Genomic DNA, 20355 nt, shown 5'->3' with positions numbered 1-20355 from the left:
TCAGTGATTATGTTATACATAAGTAGCGAATTTAAAGTTGAAAAAATCATTTATTTAATTTTCAAAATATATTTATAAGCAGCAGTACATTTTATTTGTAAACATTTCATGTAAATCTTATATTAATTCTAAGATATTTGCATATTCTACCAGTTATAAATGTTTAGGTAGTTATATTATTAGTCATCAATGTAAAAAGGTATTTTTTTCTTCAGTTAAATATCACTTACTACCTTTGAATAAAGCATTGATGATTGAAATATTGTATTACAACATCAACAATGCGAAATTTAGCTGCAAATACAATGCAATGCAAAGTCTCGAATTACATTTTGCTAGGGTCAAAACAATATGAAGCTTATAAGTTATATGTCATAACATGTCCAAGAGTTAGTTCGACCTAAGGTATCTATAATACAAAGTAGCTTGATGTCTGTCCGTCTGTCTGTCCGTCCGTCCCTTAAGATCTCGGTAACCACTGAACCGATCGGATTCTACTCTTCAGGGAATATACCTACTGGTCCTGTGGTGGTTTTAGGCTATTTTCTTGGGGGTTGGGACACCCCCAACCCCCCCGAAAATAAAAAAAACCCACCCCCAAAGATTTTTTTTTTACATTTTTTGTAAAATCTCAGTAACTGTTGATCAAATTGGACTCAACCCTTCTGGGAATATACCTACTGGTCCTCTGGTGGTTTTAAGCTATTTTCTTGGGGGGTTGGACACCCCAACCCCCCAAAAAATAAAATAAATCCCCATTTCCAAAATTTTAAATTTTTTTTTTTAGTTTTAATTTTTGTGTATGCGAACAACCTAGGTTTAATTTTTACGAATTGAAATTTTTTGTATACGGCAAACAACCTGGGTTTAATTTGTACAAATTAAAATTTTTGTGCATAAAACGCACAACCTGGAATTAATTTTACCACAGACTAATTAAACAAAGAATAATTTTTTTTGAATATTTCTATTTAGGAGGGTTGACTTCCCATTACTTCATAGGGCGAAGCCCCTAGAGGCTAGGGGCGAAGCCGCTAGTTTGATATAATGTATAAAAAATATTGCAGTTTAAAATGAAGATTTTTAAAAGCAAGAACCAAACATACAATATACTATTTAACATTATTTCCTTTATATTTATAAACATTTCAATTGGGTCCTATCCTAATCCTGTATTAACTTACAGCATTTCAGTAAAGATACAACTTCTAAAACTGGCATTACTATTATTTTTAAATTGCATGTAAATTGTTTTAATATTCTGCAGATGAGCAAATTTATCACATTTTATTTTGATCCACATTTTGTTATTACGTCAGAAATTGTTTTATCAGAAATATGAATTTATACAAATTTAGGTCGACAACCCTTTTTTTCTTCAAATGTTCCTTATTTGAGACCAGAATTTGTTTCTGTTTTCCATGTAGTTCAAGATCTCCTAAATAGTTAAATTTTTTAAAATGAAAACAAAATAAGAAAATACTCAATTTGAACGATTTTGTCTAATGTAGCAAAGCGGCTAGATAGATGAAAAGTTTGGAATATTTAAATATATTTTTTTTCTTTCTGAAGATATTTTACATAATAGGTACATATTAGAAGTTCTATATTTAAAAGTGCTTAAAAAAGAATAGGGTTTAAACAAAAAGTTGAAGTGTTTTACCTTAGTTTGTCCAATGAGTTGGAAATCCTCCTGAAAATAAAATAATGAGAAATATGAACTCATTTGAACATAAAGGGAATTATATTTTCAAAGTAGTGATATCTTCCAAGTCTTGTGATGGTTTTTGGCTATTTTGTCAATCTTTGAATACAGAAGCCCAAGATGCTAGGGGAACAGCTACTAGTATATGTAAATATTAAATTATTTGACGAGACCATAGATGTTAAAAGTAAAAGGTGTTGCACTTTAAAGGCTTCCCTAAAATAAGATATATGCAGATACAAGACGAATAGTACACAAAAATTTTAATCTTTGAAGAGAAAAAACTTGCTTACATTTTTATTCTTTGGAAATTCCTCATGTTCTTTGATAAACTTGTTCTGTAATAGCCGAAGGTATTGTCTATCAATCTCTAGCTCTTGGACTGCAGCGGTAGCCTTATACAACAAAATTATATATTTAGTATATTTTAAAGTAACATGATTTCGGTCTGTGTGTTCTCCTATATCTTGTGAACGGCTTTACCTATTGAAGCAGAATTTGTAGGGAAGTTTATTATTGGTCCAGGTTAAATTGGGAAAGTGGTTCCGCCCCCCTTCTTAGAGATAAGGCACCAAGAAAAAATTCCTCTACCAAAAGCAAACTTTTAGTCTAGGTAGATAGGTATATAATTGCAAGAATGTAAAATTAAATAGACGCAAAGACTCTATTATATAAAGTAGTAATGGGCTGTTAATTACACTAGTCTCCAAAATTTTATAATAACGTTTTCCTATTCGTTGGCTTAACAACTTTGGGAACTTTTAAATTTTAATTGGCTGATTCATGAAGTTGAGTGTTCAAACGAATCAACCACTAATTTTAATCAACGAAAGGGGTAATTCTTTGTATTATTATAGGGGAGGTACATCAATTTATCGGCAATTATTTTATCCCTTTAGATACCTTATTTAAGGTAAGCTTCACATATATCCTATTTTTCTATAAGTCTTGGGATGTCTGTCCCTTTAAATACAGGGGCGTATCCGCTAGTAATATAATAAACATTTAACTTTCTAGCATATTTTCTGTACATAATGTTCCAATTATTTTTTTAATTTCCTAATTGCACTTTTATTAGAGTATTTAATTTGCATCAACTTATTGCATCACTTGTAGCAACAAAGCTACTCTATGATATAATGTATGTTGTGACTCAGTTTTAATCAGGGCTCGGCAGCCGCCTGTAAGCCTCAGGGAAATCAATCTTTTACAATTTTAAAAATCAGCTGTAAGTCTAAACCTGATCCAAATAAGGCAATCCCTCTTGTCAAAATATTTTTCAAAGCATCTAAACCGGATTAAATGTGAGGCTTCGACGCAACAGCCGAGTCCTAGTTTTAACCAACAACCATAGTCCAAAATGACGTTAAAAATGGTATCTACTGATAGTTTTGAACCAGTTTGGCACGAGGTGTGACATATAGTGAAACAAGGGGAAGTATCATACTAAGTAAGGACAGCAATAGAAGGCTCGTGTAACGAAAGAGTTTCTAGCTTAATATATGTTTGGTTTTCCGATACTAAACTTGTAGTAATAGATATAGAAGGTTTATATCATCAATCCCTAAATTGAACCATTTGAAGAAAAATTCTAGGATAAAAATTTGCACACACTTTTTATTTTACTTTTGCTATGAGAAATCAATTGTCAATTAGTTTTATCTACTTATAGGTATTAAGATTGAATTGTATGTGACTAAGTACAAAAAAAGCATCATTTGATGGAGAAGTTTGACTAATTATTGTGCCTGAATGAACATCTAGGGTCATAAATCTATTTCAACATTACCTTCTTGTGCTTTGGTTTTTTGGCCAGCATGAAGCCCCTTGCCGCTTTACACTGTGGTCGGCCGCCAAGTTTAACTGACAGCAGTCCTTTGGTCATCATCATCTTATGGATCCCTTGGAACAGATCTGTCTGAAAAAAAAATACAAGAAAGGTTAAATACAAAAGGCGCATCTTTCATTTTTCTTATTTAAATAGTTTATTTACGTTGTCTTAGCCAAAGCAATCGTTTACAGAGTAATCTACTACACACATTTTTAAACGGAATATCAACTTGTTAATATTTTTTTGTATATTAACTCTGTTGTTCCTCTACACTTGTAAATGTTCGTTAGACTGGCCGTCGAAATTCGCTTTTTGATGTTATCAACCTTGTTTCATTTCAGTCACAGTTTTTTGTCTTCATATTATATAGATTAAAGCTAGAACTAAGTAGTAAGTACAGTACAGTACTTATGGACATACTGTTCAGGGTTAGATAGTAGTCAATTAGATTTATTTACCTTGTTTAAAATCTTGAGCAGTGTGGTTGAACATTTTCTTATCCCGTCTGGAAATTCTGTCATATCAGGAAAAAATCTAAAAATATTAGATTAATTAGCAGCTACTCCCACTAAAAAAAAACCAAGCCATAAATCCCCGTTTATGAAAGAACAGCCAAATCGGATCAGACATATATTCCGAGACCTTAAGCTTCAGACAAAAACACTTGCAACTTTACATTAAAGTTTGTGTTTTTATTTAATGCTATATTTTAGCAAAAACATGTTAAACTGTTTCTAAAATATCCCCTTTCGAACTTTCTAGAATTCTTAACTCCTTTTTGGTAAGTACATCGCAATTTTACCCCCTCGATTATAAGAATTAACCAATTAATAACGACTGATCTTATCTTAACACAATTTTGAGGGAAGTTAAGTAATGGTTGTAGACTATTTGACGGAGAGGCGACGACCCCCACCCCACCCGGCAAAAAATATTTGAAAATAACCAGAGCTAAAGTTGCGCAAAAAAAGTAATACCTGGCACCGACATGAAATAGTTTGAGAGCTTCCTCAAATTGTGTCAGTCTGTACAAAGATTCAGCCTAAACAAGTTTAAACATTATCATTTCAGCAGTTACAAGGTACAATAATTACCTATACATTTTAAAATTAAAAGAAGTAAACTTTTTTTGTCTGAAGCTAAATATCTCAGTAGGATGGGTGGTACATTTCACAGAAGATTAATAAATTCCTTTACAGCTTTTTCCTAACCTTCCAACCCTTACACCAAAAGCTAGAGCGGAGTAACTAGCATATATTATACATATACATGTACATAATGCTGAAAGAAAAAAACAAGTACAGTTATGTCTCAGGGTAACACAGCAATAACATGCCAAAATAAGAAATACCAATGTCTTCCCATGAAATCGTTTAGGTTGAATTGACATATTTCTTGAGAAGGGTCAATTTGGGGCGCCTTTAACTGCTAAATTTAGCAAATGGAAAGTTTTGTGAACACATTTAGGCTATATTTAGAGATGATAGTAGGATTTGTTTATTATTTTCAAAAGTAAGGCAAAACATTAGATATAGAGTAGCTGAGCTACCAAATTTAGTAAATAATTATCGGAAACTTTTACAATTTCTAATACTACTTTATTTCTGACACTAAGAGCATGCCTAAAAACTTTCAACCCAACTACGAATTATGCGGATAATTACCATTTTTTTCATATTCTTTTACATATTTTCATATTTTTAATATTTCCATTTCGTATTCAACTCGACTCATTGTTTTTGTATCTAATAATCTTTTAACAAGGACATTATATATTGAAAGTAGCTCAGCTGTACTTAATAATGATTACCTTAACTAGAAGAATATAATGTTCAGTAAGCAGTCCTCTTGATAATAAGAAATCTGTACATTTCAAAGCTTCGTCATATTTTCCCTGCTCCAAACTAAAATAGGAAAAATTGTTGTTAAAATTAAATTTTTAATTCAGATAATATGTTATCAGCAGCGAAGCTACGCTACAAATATTTGGTCACACAAAGACAAAGTGGCTGTTGAATACTTATAACCTCCCCCCCCCTTACCTCTCTTATTTTGTAATGTATTTATAAGGGTATCTTAAAGACAAACAAACAGAAAACGACACACCTTCCCTCCCCTCCCTATTCTTTTCATTTTATTTCAGTGCTCAAAAGGTACTTTGTGTGAAAGCAAAAATATTTTGTGTTGTTTCATCGGTATTGCACTTGAAATATCACATGTAACAAACAAAAAAGTCTGCAAGAAAAAAAATATACCATTCTTCGTTTAAGCACAGGGTTGTAAACTAACTAGCAACATTTTTATATGACAAAAAATATACATTATTTAGACTCCAATCCATATGTACAAGAAACTTCGCAGTTAATGGACACAATCATGCTTAATACCACCTGGACTTTACCTGAGAACAGCTCTGAGTTTTCCAGTTTCTGGAACAATTCCTCTGTAATGTGCATCTGCTTGATTTAGGATCTTTTCTGCGGAGGCATAATTTTTCCTAAAAATTAAGATAACCACAGTATTAGTTAGATCTTAACCATGAATTACGTTAGGTTCCATAAAAAAAAGGTCAATAAATCTGATTTTTGGAACAATGTTTCCCAGAAGAACAAGGTACAATGTTACAAGCCAAGAATCTTTATAATCAAGCCCTACAATGTAATTACATCCCTATATATCATCCCGTATTTAACAAGTTTGCCTACCGTAAGATTTTAGTCTTGGCTTATATGAATGTTTTCATCCTTGTTTACATTTGAATTTACCTATCAAGAAAATGTTTTGTCATCTTTATGTACTGGTTGCCAATATATTCAAACTCTTCTGCTGTATACATTCCATAATCATTATCCTTGAGATCAGCTTTCAGGTCTTCGCTGTTTTGTACTGATATGTTCCTAAAATTAAATAAGATTTCTTTTTTGACGGCTTCGGTTGGCAGAACTTTAGAACATTAGATGCTTAAATCTAAAGTTAGCTACCATTAGTTCTGCTTGTTCTAGGTGAACCCCATCAAACCTACTAAAATTTTAAAAGGATTGATCCCCTTTTACTTATCATGTCTTTTCTTTTGAAACTATTAGATTTTCATTATAAATTACTGGATGTGTGTTCAATAAATCTCTAAACGAGCTTCACTGATTATTTGCAATTTTCAGTAAAGCAATGTATTATAATTATAAGTTTTTTTTTTGTGGGGGTTGCCTCTCCATTGAGTAATTAGGACATAAAGAAAATCTACCCTTCCCCCCCTCCCAAAATTCTTCTTAAACTATGTAAATTTGAAGTTAAGATCTGTGATTTTTATAAGCGAAGCTTTTTTAAAAACTAGATTGTTTCGTCTGTACGTAGCGGATAGCTTGTAATGTTAATTCGAGAATGTTAGATGTGTCCAATCGTTTTCAAACTCTGCAAGCTCATGCCTATAACAGTTAGGTACGATATAGGCTTGAATGTTCGTCTTCCTAACGTCTTACTTTAGACCTTCGTTTTTATGGATGTTATCATCCTTGTTTTTACATTGCTTTAGACAAAAAAACTTAATCTTGGTGTAATCCTGAGTCTTTTTTTTTAAGTTCTTTTTCGTTGTACTTTTTGTAAAAGTAAAAGTTGATAGTTCTTTATAATCAAATTTATTATTCTGAGAACTAAAATGCTGCATTTTAAATTACTTTGTTATTCAAATAATACATTTTCTGAAAATTAATTAAAGCCTCTGAGCATTGCGCGAGAAGCAAAGAATTTTTTAACATTTTTATTATAGTTTATTTCTTGTATTTTTGTGAAAAAGTTTGTTAAAAAGATTTGCATTAATTGTGTGCAATTAATAAGTTGCAAATACACTTTGCGCGACTTTCAAAAGTTAAACAGAAAATATTGTATATCGTCATTTAAAGTTGAGGTCATTACTGAGATGATGACATAAAAGTTCCAAGTTTGTAGGACCTCTCAATCAATGCATTATAAAAGTTGGTTTAGATGAGATAATTTTAAACAAATACTAGTACTTTCAACAAATTTCTTTTATCTTATTCTTTATATACCTACGTTTATAAATTGTTAAAAACGTTCTTAATATTTTAGGTTTTCAATGAAAATAATGTGCTAATGTTTTGAAAAACTTTTATTTATAATAAATTTATGAAACAAATACTCTAAATATCTTTAAAACGTAGAATTACCGATTTACAGGATAATCAAAGTATTAAATATGGATGAAATTTTTATTTAAGCAGTTTAACTTTAGTACATTTGATAATAGTAAAAATTTCTTTTGTGGAGTACAGGTCCATCTCCCCTACCTAGTTTTATCTATGAACAAAGTATCCAGGTCTATCTCTCCTACCTAGTTTTATCTGTGAACAAATTATCCAGGTCTATCTCTCCTACCTAGTTTTATCTGTGAACAAAGTATCCAGGTCCATCTCCCCTACCTAGTTTTATCTATGAACAAAGTATCCAGGTCTATCTCTCCTACCTAGTTTTATCTGTGAACAAAGTATCCAGGTCTATCTCTCCTACCTAGTTTTATCTGTGAACAAAGTATCCAGGTCTATCTCTCCTACCTAGTTTTATCTGTGAACAAATTATCCAGGTCCATCTCCCCTACCTAGTTTTATCTATGAACAAAGAATCCAGGTCTATCTCTCCTACCTAGTTTTATCTGTGAACAAAGTATCCAGGTCTATCTCTCCTACCTAGTTTTATCTGTGAACAAAGTATCCAGGTCTATCTCTCCTACCGAGTTTTATCTATGAACAAAGTATCCAGGTCTATCTCTCCTACCTAGTTTTATCTGTGAACAAATTATCCAGGTCTATCTCTCCTACCTAGTTTTATCTGTGAACAAAGTATCCAGGTTTATCTCTTCTACCTAGTTTTATTTGTGAACAAAGTATCCAGGTCTATCTCTTCTACCTAGTTTTATCTATGAACAAAGTATCCAGGTCAATCTTTCCTACCTAGTTTTATCTGTGAACAAATTATCCAGGTCTATCTCTCCTACCTTGTTTTATCTGTGAACAAAGTATCCAGGTCTATCTCTCCTACCTAGTTTTATTTGTGAACAAAGTATCCAGGTCTATCTCTCCTACCTTGTTTTATCTGTGAACAAAGTATCCAGGTCTATCTCTCCTACCTAGTTTTATTTGTGAACAAAGTATCCAGGTCCATTTCTCCTGCCTAGTTTTATCAGTGAACAAAGTATCCAGGTCTATCTCTCCTACCTTGTTTTATCTGTGAACAAAGTATCCAGGTCTATCTTTCCTACCTAGTTTTATCTGTGAACAAAGTAGCCAGGTCTATCTCTCCTTTAGTCGTTTTCGACGTGAGACACTTCTTTTCTCTATCTTCTTTGTTCCCCAGAACCTCCTGCCATTGTGTGGGTCCTGTCCGTGCGCCCAGTCCAAACCTAGGAAGATTGAGTAGTTCAAGCCTCTGGATTGGTTGGCACCATTTGTTACGCAATTCAATAATACAAATCTTTTGTCATGGGTAGACTGACGGACCAAGTAAATTAGATACTTGATGCTCATTTGCTGGAAAACTTCACAAATAAATCAGCCGCCTATCTTAAATAGCGGCTGAAATATCACGTTTCCTCTTGGACGTAGCGGCAGAATTTGGAATTATAGAAAAGCTTCACTACCTTAAATGTTTTAATATTAAACTGTTCCAACATTTAAATTAATTTTAAAAATGAAAGTGGAGCGTCGACTTAACCCCCCCTCACCACTCTAGAGGCGTAGCAGCTAGTATTTAAAATAAAGGTTATAGATTTCCTACTGAAGTCTGAAAGCATTAAATATTCCTTAGTTAATTATGTAATCACATAAAGATGAAGATTTTAGGTTCTAGAGCAGTATTCAGTCAAAGATAAATTAGCAAGCCAGAAACTAATTCACCAAACTAACTTTATAATAAACCGCATCGCACCGAGCGGATAAACCCTAGCTAAAGACGTTTCAAATTACGACTAAATTACATCAAATGCTTCTATAAAGTTAAAACTACTCTAATTGCTGTAAACTCAATTAAATCTTAAAAACTGAGAGCAATTTTCTAACAAATGTTTTAATTCTTGTTTGCTGAATAAAATCATAACTTATGCTTATTTTTCATGGCTAAAATTATTATTGTGTGTAATTTATATTTTACTTTCTTTGTCAAATAACATAATATTTGTTATATTTTCCCCTTGCAAATATAAAAATATGTATCTTTTAATTCTAACCAAAAACCATCAAATGACTAGAATACTTTTAATAACAAATATACTTTTAAATCTTTTCGCCGTAATGATTTGCTAAAAAGATTGAAAATATTTTCCTTTGAAAAACAAACTTCTGTTTAATTACTTAAGTTTAATTTTAAAAGATAAATACCTATTTATTTTAAGACAATTTGGTTAATAAATAGATACATTATATTTGCTTTGTGCTTTAAGGAAAAGAGTATAAACAGAGGCCACAAAAATTATTTATTTAAAGGTAAAAATCACCTAGTGCTTGTTGAATAAGTCACCTGTAAAGCCAATCTTACTTTTAGTAATAAATGAAAGTGTAACTTTTTTGAAATTTAAGATACAGGAACACAGTCTTTAATAGAGTTTTGCTTAGCAGTGACTTTTAATATTGTAGAATATGGAACTTTGTAGTGTTAGAACTGCCAAAGTCGCTATTCTAATTACACTCATATTAAAATTGTGGTTTTTGGTGGTAGAGACGTTTAAGTGTTATAGTAATATTGCTATACGACTTTTATAGCATTTTCAATTGAAAATAATCTTTTAAAGGGTAAACCTTAAATAAATAAAATTCTTACTTTTTAGGTTTATCTTTATCCGAAGCAAGAACAGACATCTTAGGATATGTATAATTTATAATTCAGAATTATGTTGTAATTGTTCTGTTATGTGAGTGTAGTTGAACGTAAACTGAGCCCAAAGAGGATATTTTCTACCGGAGAAATGTGGTTGGAACCAAATGTGAATTTGTGATCGAAATTCTCCACTAAGCCTCGAACGGTGCAATATTTATCCCAGGAATTAAAGGATTGTTAGTAGTGGATCTACTTGTCTGTCCGTCAATTTGGTTAGTTTCTACTCTAACAGAGTTAAATGTATTTGTGACAATTACGTAAGTTACTTTAAACCATTCTCTAACCTCCCCACTTACATACACAACACACACACACACACACACACACACATAAGCCTAATCTAGCCCTAAAAACCTGCGAATACTTGAATTACAAACCAAAATGAAAAATCTAAAGAAAAATAAACAAGACATGGGGAAGGCACATATACATGCCACTACTTTGGCATCCAATTACTGTATAGAAAGACTGCATTTTTTTCTCCTCAACATAGTATAACATAGTCTTATAAATAAATACATTTAATAGTTTTGGTGTAGTACTTTTTTATCAGGAATTAAAATTCCTTAAATTTCTGAGCTTGTAATAGTGGCGCTGGATTAATTTCAATTAAAAGTTATTACCCAATTTTGCATCCATGTGAAGGTTGATTGCTTTTAGTTTTAATAGTAGTGCAATAAGGGGGGGGGGGAAGTTCTGACACTTTCGCGTAAACGGTGAGTATAGGCTTTATCTTTGGACTGAGAGGATAGGTTATTTGGGATAAAATCATTCTTATATAATGAATTTCCCCCAGATTTAAGATTTTTTGGATAGGCCTCCAGGTTCCGGAGCTCCAGGCCTCCAGGTGGTCTCTGGACAGGTAAAAAAATATAAAATTTCTTATTTGAACAGTTAGAGGTAAGTTTATTAAACAACATAAGCTTCTTTTTATATATTATTCATATATTTGAAGAAAAAATTACAATCGGCTTCCAGGTTCAGGTGCTGCAGGCCTCCAGGTGGCCTCTGGACAGGTAAAAAATCAAAATTTCTTATTTGAACAGTTAGAGGTAAGTTTATAAAACAACATAAGCTTCTTTTTATATATTATTCACATATTTGAAGAAAAAATTACAATCGGCCTCCAGGTTCAGGTGCTGCAGGCCTCCAGGTGGCCTCTGGACAGGTAAAAAATCAAAATTTCTTATTTGAACAGTTAGATTAAGTTTATAAAACAACATAAGCTTCTTTTTATATATTATTCACATATTTGAAGAAAAAATTACAATCGCCCTCCAGGTTCAGGTGCTGCAGGCCTCCAGGTGGCCTCTGGACAGGTAAAAAATCTAAATTTCTTATTTGAACAGTTAGAGGTAAGTTTATAAAACAACATAAGCTTCTTTATATATATTATTCATATATTTGAAGAAAAAATTACAATTGGCCTCCAGGTTCAGGTGCTGCAGGCCTCCAGGTAGCCTCTGGACAGGTAAAAAATCAAAATTTCTTATTTGAACAGTTAGAGGTAAGTTTATTTAACAACATAAGCTTCTTTTTATATATTAATCATATATTTGAAGAAAAAATTACAATCGGCCTCCAGGTTCAGGTGCTGCAGGCCTCCAGGTGGCCTCTAGACAGGTAAAAAATCTAAATTTCTTATTTGAACAGTTAGAGGTAAGTTTATAAAACAACATAAGCTTCTTTTTATATATTATTCATATATTTGAAGAAAAAATTACAATCGGCCTCCAGGTTCAGGTGCTGCAGGCCTCCAGGTGGCCTCTGGACAGGTAAAAAATCAAAATTTCTTATTTGAACAGTTAGAGGTAAGTTTATAAAACAACATAAGCTTCTTTATATATATTATTCATATATTTGAAGAAAAAATTACAATCGGCCTCCAGGTTCAGGTGCTGCAGGCCTCCAGGTGGCCTCTGGACAGGTAAAAAATCAAAATTTCTTATTTGAACAGTTAGAGGTAAGTTTATAAAACAACATAAGCTTCTTTTTATATATTTTTACATATCTAAAGAAAAAATTACAATCGGCCTCCAGGTTCAGGTGCTGCAGGCCTCCAGGTGGCCTCTTGACAGCTAAAAAAAATTTTTATTAATGTTTCTCAGATTTTTTGTATAAGGTACCTAATGTTTTTCTGTTTTTATTAAAAATAGATGAGGATATACACACTTTTTATTACCTAACCTAAAAAAAGCCATTTTAAAAATAGGATAAATCGCCCCTTAAGGGGTGTTGCCTCGAAAGGGACTATTCCCCAAGTTTGTTTGTTATTGCTTTTAATTATAATATTTTTGTTGCTGTTTTGTTTTCATTTGACATTTTTTATTTTTTTCTAGTCTTCTATTCCTATGTATCTTGTTAAACTAACCTTTTGTTGATTTGTTTATGATTAACTTATATTTTTTTATATTTGTATTCTTGTTAAATACCTACTTATGTATTATAAGATATTTTTTTCAGAATAAGTTGAGCAAAAATGATTTTTTGTCTCTGTGTTATGCAGTAAATTATTAAAAGCTGTTTTTATCATTGGATACCTTTCCTGAGTTCGCCTGGAATCCACAAAACTAGGAGCTGTAATTAATAACTGATGATAGTTTTACCTATTATTAAAATTGTTAATGACATTTGAAATTAATTTTATGTTTGTTTTTATTTAACTTCTAACTCTTAAGGTAAACTTTTATTTTCGAATACATGGCCTGATTCCCAATGGTCATTACAATGAAATATGGATGGTAGTTTAAATTTTTGGTTTCAATGAGGTAAGTAGGTAATATAATAAAAATATGAGTTTATTTTCAATTATTAAGGTAAATATTTTTAAGTTTATACCTGGAGTACATAAATAACATTTGAAAATATGCTTACTTTGTTTTACAAGTATACCTCTATCTGTTCAAATAAGAAATATTGATTTTTTACATGTCCAGAGACAACCTGGAGGCCTGCAGCACCCAAACCTGGAGACTGATAGTAAGTTTTTCTTTAAATATTTAAATATATATAAAAAGAAGCTTATGTTGTTTTATAAACTTACCTCTAACTGTTCAAATAAGAAATTTTGATTTTTTACCTGTCCAGAGGCCACCTTGAGGCCTGCAGCACCTGAACCTGGAGGCCAATTGTAATTTGTTCTTCAGATTTATGAATAATATATAAAAAGAAGCTTATGTTGTTTTATAAACTTACCTCTAACTGTTCAAATAAGAAATTTAGATTTTTTACCTGTCCAGAAGCCACCTGGAGGCCTGCAGCACCTTAACCTGGAGGCCGATTGTAATTTTTTCTTCAAATATATGAATAATATAAAAAAAGAAGCTTATGGTGTTTTATAAACTTACCTCTAACTGTTCAAATAAGAAATTTTGATTTTTTACCTGTCCAGAGGCCACCTGGAGGCCTGCAGCACCTGAACCTGGAGGCCAATTGTATTTTTTTCTTCAAATATATGAATAATATATTAAAAGAAGCTTATGTTGTTTTATAAACTTACCTCTAACTGTTCAAATAAGAAATTTTGATTTTTTACCTGTCCAGAGGCCACCTGGAGGCCTGCAGCACCTGAACCTGGAGGCTGATTGTAATTTTTTCTTCAAATATATGAATAATATATAAAAAGAAGCTTATGTTGTTTAATAAACTTACCTCTAACTGTTCAAATAAGAAATTTTGATTTTTTACCTGTCCAGAGGCCACCTGGAGGCCTGCAGCACCTGAACCTGGAGGCCGATTGTAATTTTTTCTTCAAATATGTGAATAATATATAAAAAGAAGCTTATGTTGTTTAATAAACTTACCTCTAACTGTTCAAATAAGAAATTTTGATTTTTTACCTGTTCAGAGGCCACCTGGAGGCCTGCAGCACCTGAACCTGGAGGCCGATTGTAATTTTTTCTTCAAATATATGAATAATATATAAAAAGAAGCTTATGTTGTTTTATAAACTTACCTCTAACTGTTCAAATAAGAAATTTTGATTTTTTACCTGTCCAGAGGCCACCTGGAGGCCTGCAGCACCTGAACCTGGAGGCCGATTGTAATTTTTTCTTCAAATATGTGAATAATATATAAAAAGAAGCTTATGTTGTTTAATAAACTTACCTCTAACTGTTCAAATAAGAAATTTTATATTTTTTTACCTGTCCAGAGACCACCTGGAGGCCTGGAGCTCCGGAACCTGGAGGCCTATCCATAAAATCTTAAATCTGGGGGAAATTCATCATATAAGAATGATTTTATCCCTAATAACCTATCCTCTCAGTCCAAAGATAAAGCCTATACTCACCGTTTACGCGAAAGTGTCAGAACTTCCCCCCCCCCCCCTTGTTTATTATTTAAGGGGGGGGGGGGGAGGGGGTTTAATGCAACCATCTCGTAATCAATGATTAAATGGCACTTAGAATTCGAATTTCGATCTTAAATTTTTCATGAGTAATCGGCCTTGGTAGGTCTATTTTCCCTAAATTGAACAAAAAGTTGGAAATGTAACGACTGGCGGCTCAGCCGTTTAGCCGTTTTTAAAAGCGAAGCTTTTCTATAATTAGGGTCGGTCCGTCCGTCCGTCCGTCCGTCCGTCCGTCCGTACGTCCGTCCGTCCGTCCGTCCGTCCGTACGTCCGTCCGAGATAGATAGCTTTTATTCGTTAATTTAGGCATGTTAGAATTGTCCTATCGATTTCAAACTTTGCATGATGATTCCTGTAGTAGTTGGGTACGGTTTAGAAAGCGTAGCAACTCTATAATCATTACCAGAATGTCCGTACATCCATTTTAAACATGTTGATTTTTCTACTTTTTTAACAACACATTTTTAAGTGTTTTAATTATCCGTTTGATCTGATTTTTGGTATATTGATTCCTGGGACAACAAAGAACAATATTATAAGCAAAGCAACTCTATAATCAAGTCCCAAAATGTAAGTATGTCCGTCCGTCCGTCCGTCCGTCCGTCCGTCCGTCCGAGATAGATAGCTTTTATTCGTTAATTTAGGCATGTTAGAATTGTCCTATCGATTTCAAACTTTGCATGATGATTCCTGTAGTAGTTGGGTACGGTTTAGAAAGCGTAGCAACTCTATAATCATTACCAGAATGTCCGTACGTCCATTTTAAACATGTTGATTTTTCTACTTTTTTAACAACACATTTTTAAGTGTTTTAATTATCCGTTTGATCTGATTTTTGGTATATTGATTCCTGGGACAACAAAGAACAATATTATAAGCGAAGCAACTCTATAATCAAGTCCCAAAATGTAAGTATGTCCATAAACATTATCCTGTTTTTAAGCAGTTTTTCAACAAATTTACCTACAATTTTGATTCGACATTTATACATTTATGTTCCGATTTTTCAGTTCAGATACTATACAAGTGTTAATGTCCGTTTGTCCTACCGTTTCAGTGCTTCGCTTTTATGGATGTTGTCATCCTTGTTAAAAGCGAAGCTTTTCTATAATTAGGGTCGGTCCGTCCGTCCGTACGTCCGTCCGTCCGAGATAGATAGCTTTTATTCGTTAATTTAGGCATGTTAGAATTGTCCTATCGATTTCAAACTTTGCATGATGATTCCTGTAGTAGTTGGGTACGGTTTAGAAAGCGTAGCAACTCTATAATCATTACCAGAATGTCCGTACGTCCATTTTAAACATGTTGATTTTTCTACTTTTTTAACAACACATTTTTAAGTGTTTTAATTATCCGTTTGATCTGATTTTTGGTATATTGATTCCTGGGACAACAAAGAACAATATTATAAGCAAAGCAACTCTATAATCAAGTCCCAAAATGTAAGTATGTCCGTCCGTCCGTACGTCCGTCCGAGATAGATAGCTTTTATTCGTTAATTTAGGCATGTTAGAATTGTCCTATCGATTTCAAACTTTGCATGATGATTCCTGTAGTAGTTGGGTACGGTTTAGAAAGCGTAGCAACTCTATAATCATTACCAGAATGTCCGTACGTCCATTTTAAACATGTTGATTTTTCTACTTTTTTAACAACACATTTTTAAGTGTTTTAATTATCCGTTTGATCTGATTTTTGGTATATTGATTCCTGGGACAACAAAGAACAATATTATAAGCGAAGCAACTCTATAATCAAGTCCCAAAATGTAAGTATGTCCATAAACATTATCCTGTTTTTAAGCAGTTTTTCAACAAATTTACCTACAATTTTGATTCGACATTTATACATTTATGTTCCGATTTTTCAGTTCAGATACTATACAAGTGTTAATGTCCGTTTGTCCTACCGTTTCAGTGCTTCGCTTTTATGGATGTTGTCATCCTTGTTTTGCCTATTTTTAGGGCTAATTCATCATTAATTACGTAGGAATCAACTTTTCAAAACATATTTTTGGTTTAATTCATGTTAAATGATAGCAATAACCATTGTTTAAATTTCTAGTACCAACAGCTACCGGCCAGAACCGTTTGATAAGGTTTTTGAGCGACAAAAAGTATTAGGTGGAGATAGGTTTCGTGACTAATACGCTCTTAAGATTGGCAAAACGGATGAGCCGCCAGCCGTTACTTTTCCAACTTTTTGCTCGATTGAGGGAAAATATACCTACCAAGGATTATTCATGCAAAATTTTAGATCGAAATTTGAATTCTAAGTGCCACCTAATCACTGATTACGAGATGGTTGCATTAACCCCCCCCCCCCTTACAATTTTATCAGAAGGTGATGACGTAGTATGTTCTTCAAATTTATTGTACCATTTACTACATATCTATGCTTTTAGTAATCTAAAACCCTAAAAGATCGAAGGTGGGGCGGGTGATGCAAACGGCCCCTTTTCTAATTTCCTGTTGGCGGCTGCAGCAGCTGCGTGCAGGGACTGTCATCCTTGTTGTTGTGGAATATATCATGAATATTTATTGCGACAAAATCATTTTATGCTTAATTTTAAATAATGCAAGCTTATTATTACTGGGCATATAATTGCCCTTTTAATTTTTTTATAAGCAAAACAAAACTATCTAAAGGCGACAAAAAAGTAATATTTCATGAAAGTTTTCGTAATCCGTAACCTAAATGAATTTGTGATGACTAAAACTTAGGGAGCAAGGGTTATATTTTTCAGGTTATAAACCATATTCTACACACAAAAACCATTATACAACATATATTTTAATTTCACGACCTTATCCCGTACAAACTCGGCCTGACAATGACACATTCTAGAACATAACAAATCTACTAGAAGTGGATCTAATACATGTCAAGTCTACTCAACTTATTCGAACTTATGCAGGTTGTTAAATGATTTAGTGATTTTGTTTTTGCTCACGCTAACCAGTGCAGTGTTATTCAAGACTTGAATCAGGTAGAGTTAAATAGAATAATAAATATAAAAAAATGTTTGCTTGCCAATTTGTACATGATAAGCTTCGGATAGATATATCTATCTGACAAGTAACTATTTAACAAATAGCTTTACCTATTCACCATATAAAACCTAAACCTATCTTAGTTTATGATATAATTGTACCTTACCTAAATTTCTAGACTTAATTTAGATATTTATTTTAAATCTTTAAAGTAAAATACCGTGAAAATTAGTAAGTTTATTAAACTTGCAACACCCAGCTTACAAATTACAATAAAATTAAAGAGGCCCTTCATTTTTCTGGATTGTTGTACAATTTTTCTGAAATGACAATATGTTCAAATTATTTCTGATATTTGGATATTTAAATACTATAAAACAAGGATGACAACATCCACAAAAGCGAAGCTCTGAAACGGTAGGACAAACGGACATTAACACTTGTGTAATGTCAGAACTGAATAATCAGAATGCGAATGTACAAGAGTCAAAGCAAAATTGTAAGTAAATTTGTTGAAAAACTGCTTGATACAGGATAATGATTATGGACATACTTACATTTTTAGGACTTGATTGTTGTCCCAGGAATCAGTATACCAAAAATCAGACCAATCAAATAATTAGGTCACATACAAATTTGTTGTTAAAAATGTAAAAAAAATCAACATGTTTAAAATGGACGTACGGACATTCTGCAAATGATTATAGAGTTGCTACGCTTTCTAACTCGTACCTAACTATTACAGGAATCACCATGCAAAATTTGAAATCGATAGGACAATTCTAACATGCCTAAATTAACGAAAAAAAACTATTTAAAAAAGTAAAAAAATCAACATGTTTAAAATGGACGTACGGACATTTTGGTAATGATTATAGAGTTGCTACGCTTTCTAAATCGTACCTAACTACTAAAGGAATCACCATGCAAAATTTGAAATCTATAGGACAATTCTAACATGTCTAAATTAACTAAAAAAGCTATCCGTTACGGACGGACGTACGGACGGACGGACCGACCCTAATTATAGAAAAGCTTCGCTTTTAAAAACATCTGTGACACATACAAAAATATTAAAAGCTTTGATGGAGGGGGAGGGGGGTTATTGTAAATATCTCGTAAAGCAGAAGCAAATTGCATTAAAGAACATATGAATCTATTTATTCTTTAATATTAATGTTTTATGGATCTTCTAAAGTTAAAACTTGGTATTCAAAATTTTTGAAAACCTTTGTAAATAAAAACCAGACTAGTAGATTATCCTATGAAAGTTAAACTAAATTATGCCAAATGTTTACGTGAGCTATGAGTTAATCTTTTTGCAGGAGTGGGAAAAGTTTATAATAGCCTGTTCCAAAAATGTACTAACAGATTTGTATCTCTAGAAAAAGCAATTTCACCTGTAACTTTCAAAGATCTCCCATAAAACGAACTCAATCGGTCCAGAGTAATTAGCGAGATTTAAGTGATGGGGCCGGTAGACGTAGACAGACAGACAAGCATTCTAGCTATTTTATATTAGGAAAAGCCTTTCCAAAACCTAGGTATTAATTTCTGAATTTAAAACAATCAAAGAAAGGTTGTATGTATATACAAGGATGACAACATCTATGAAAGCGAAGGAAGGACAGAAGAAAGAAAACTATTGAAAAGTTTCAGAACTTAGCAGAACTTAATGAGCAGAACATTAATTGTAAGTCTAAACAAAATTGAACAAAAATAATATTTGTTGCAAATTAGCGTAAATACCGGCTATTATGCAAGAACACTTTCATATAATTATAGAGATGCTTCACTTATAATATTGAAAAATGATGTTCTAGGAAACATCATTTCAACAATCAGATGAAAAGGATTATCGTATCATACAAAAAGTTGTAAATCAGCCTGGACTTTCAGGTAACGATTATAAAGTTGCTGCGCTTTATAAATCGTTAAATAGCTATCCGTTACGTACGGACCGACTCTAATTATAGAAAAGCTTCGCTTTTAATAAAGGATTTTTATGTATTCACAGAAATTACTTTACGCTTCATTCATTTTACAAAATTAGTTTAGTTTCAATTTCGTTTTATTATCCAGTCTAATTGTTACTATGTGATTCACTATAATGCAAATTAATTTTACTACGCCTTACAAGTGTGTCAACCAAATGATTTCAGCTCAATTATGACGTCAAATTTCGTAAGAAAAATATCATCATGCATTATAGTTACAAAATATCAGCTGGTACCGTAAAATTCTTACTCACATGGCGAGAAGTGTGTTTTCTAAAATCTACATGAAGTAAACCAGTTTGAAAAACATCTGAAACTGCGAAAACAATAGTATTAAAGTGTTGTATAACATTGAAAATTAATTTTCATTAAAAGACGGCATTTATTTGTAATATGCATTTCCCTTACCAAAGGGCATAAATAATATAGCTCACTTGGACCTTCATTCTGTCACGGAATTGATATTGGATATAGGAAAAGAGACTTTAGCTTGGCTTTTATAGAAAGCTAAAATTTCTTCATAAGTTAATTCTGACAAGTTAATCTACTCTATAATTATCTTAATTCGGCTATGTCCATTATTTTAATTTGTGTCCTCC

At 32.4% G+C, this 20355-nt stretch overlaps 1 protein-coding gene across 3 annotated transcripts; it reads right to left on the bottom strand.

Moving 5' to 3' along the window:
• Window positions 1-1118: 1118 nt before the first annotated feature.
• LOC145329535 (uncharacterized) lies at window positions 1119-20074 on the bottom strand. 3 transcript variants are annotated; one of them, XM_080173809.1, is made up of 11 exons: window positions 20011-20074; window positions 8806-8946; window positions 6302-6433; window positions 5938-6033; window positions 5347-5440; window positions 4514-4578; window positions 3995-4070; window positions 3495-3623; window positions 1999-2100; window positions 1664-1693; window positions 1119-1438 (listed from the first exon to the last, which is right to left on the bottom strand). In XM_080173809.1, coding segments are annotated over exons 1-11 (927 nt in total). In that variant the 5' UTR covers window positions 20013-20074; the 3' UTR covers window positions 1119-1378. The 3 variants fall into 3 exon arrangements, with proteins under 3 accessions (XP_080029935.1, XP_080029941.1, XP_080029925.1); XM_080173815.1 differs by lacking the exon at window positions 20011-20074 and adding an exon at window positions 17980-18328; XM_080173799.1 differs by lacking the exon at window positions 20011-20074 and adding an exon at window positions 10359-10722.
• Window positions 20075-20355: the final 281 nt, after the last annotated feature.

This window comes from Acartia tonsa, chromosome 1, assembly GCF_053477335.1.
Source record: "Acartia tonsa isolate MP-2025a chromosome 1, ASM5347733v1, whole genome shotgun sequence".
Classification (NCBI taxonomy): domain Eukaryota; kingdom Metazoa; phylum Arthropoda; class Copepoda; order Calanoida; family Acartiidae; genus Acartia; species Acartia tonsa.
The sequence above is the reverse complement of the archived record's forward strand: the minus strand, read 5'-3'. Positions and strand labels throughout refer to the sequence as shown.

Excerpts from the sequence above, each read along its gene's own strand:
- LOC145329535 (XM_080173799.1), bottom strand. The coding sequence starts at position 10,396 with ATGTCTGTTCTTGCTTCGGATAAAGATAAACCTAAAAA. Across the intron at positions 5,441-5,937 it reads AAACTCAGAGCTGTTCTCAG|TTTGGAGCAGGGAAAATATG; the intron begins GTAAAGTCCAGG and ends TTCCTATTTTAG. Across the intron at positions 2,101-3,494 it reads AAAAACCAAAGCACAAGAAG|GCTACCGCTGCAGTCCAAGA; the intron begins GTAATGTTGAAA and ends TTGTTGTATAAG.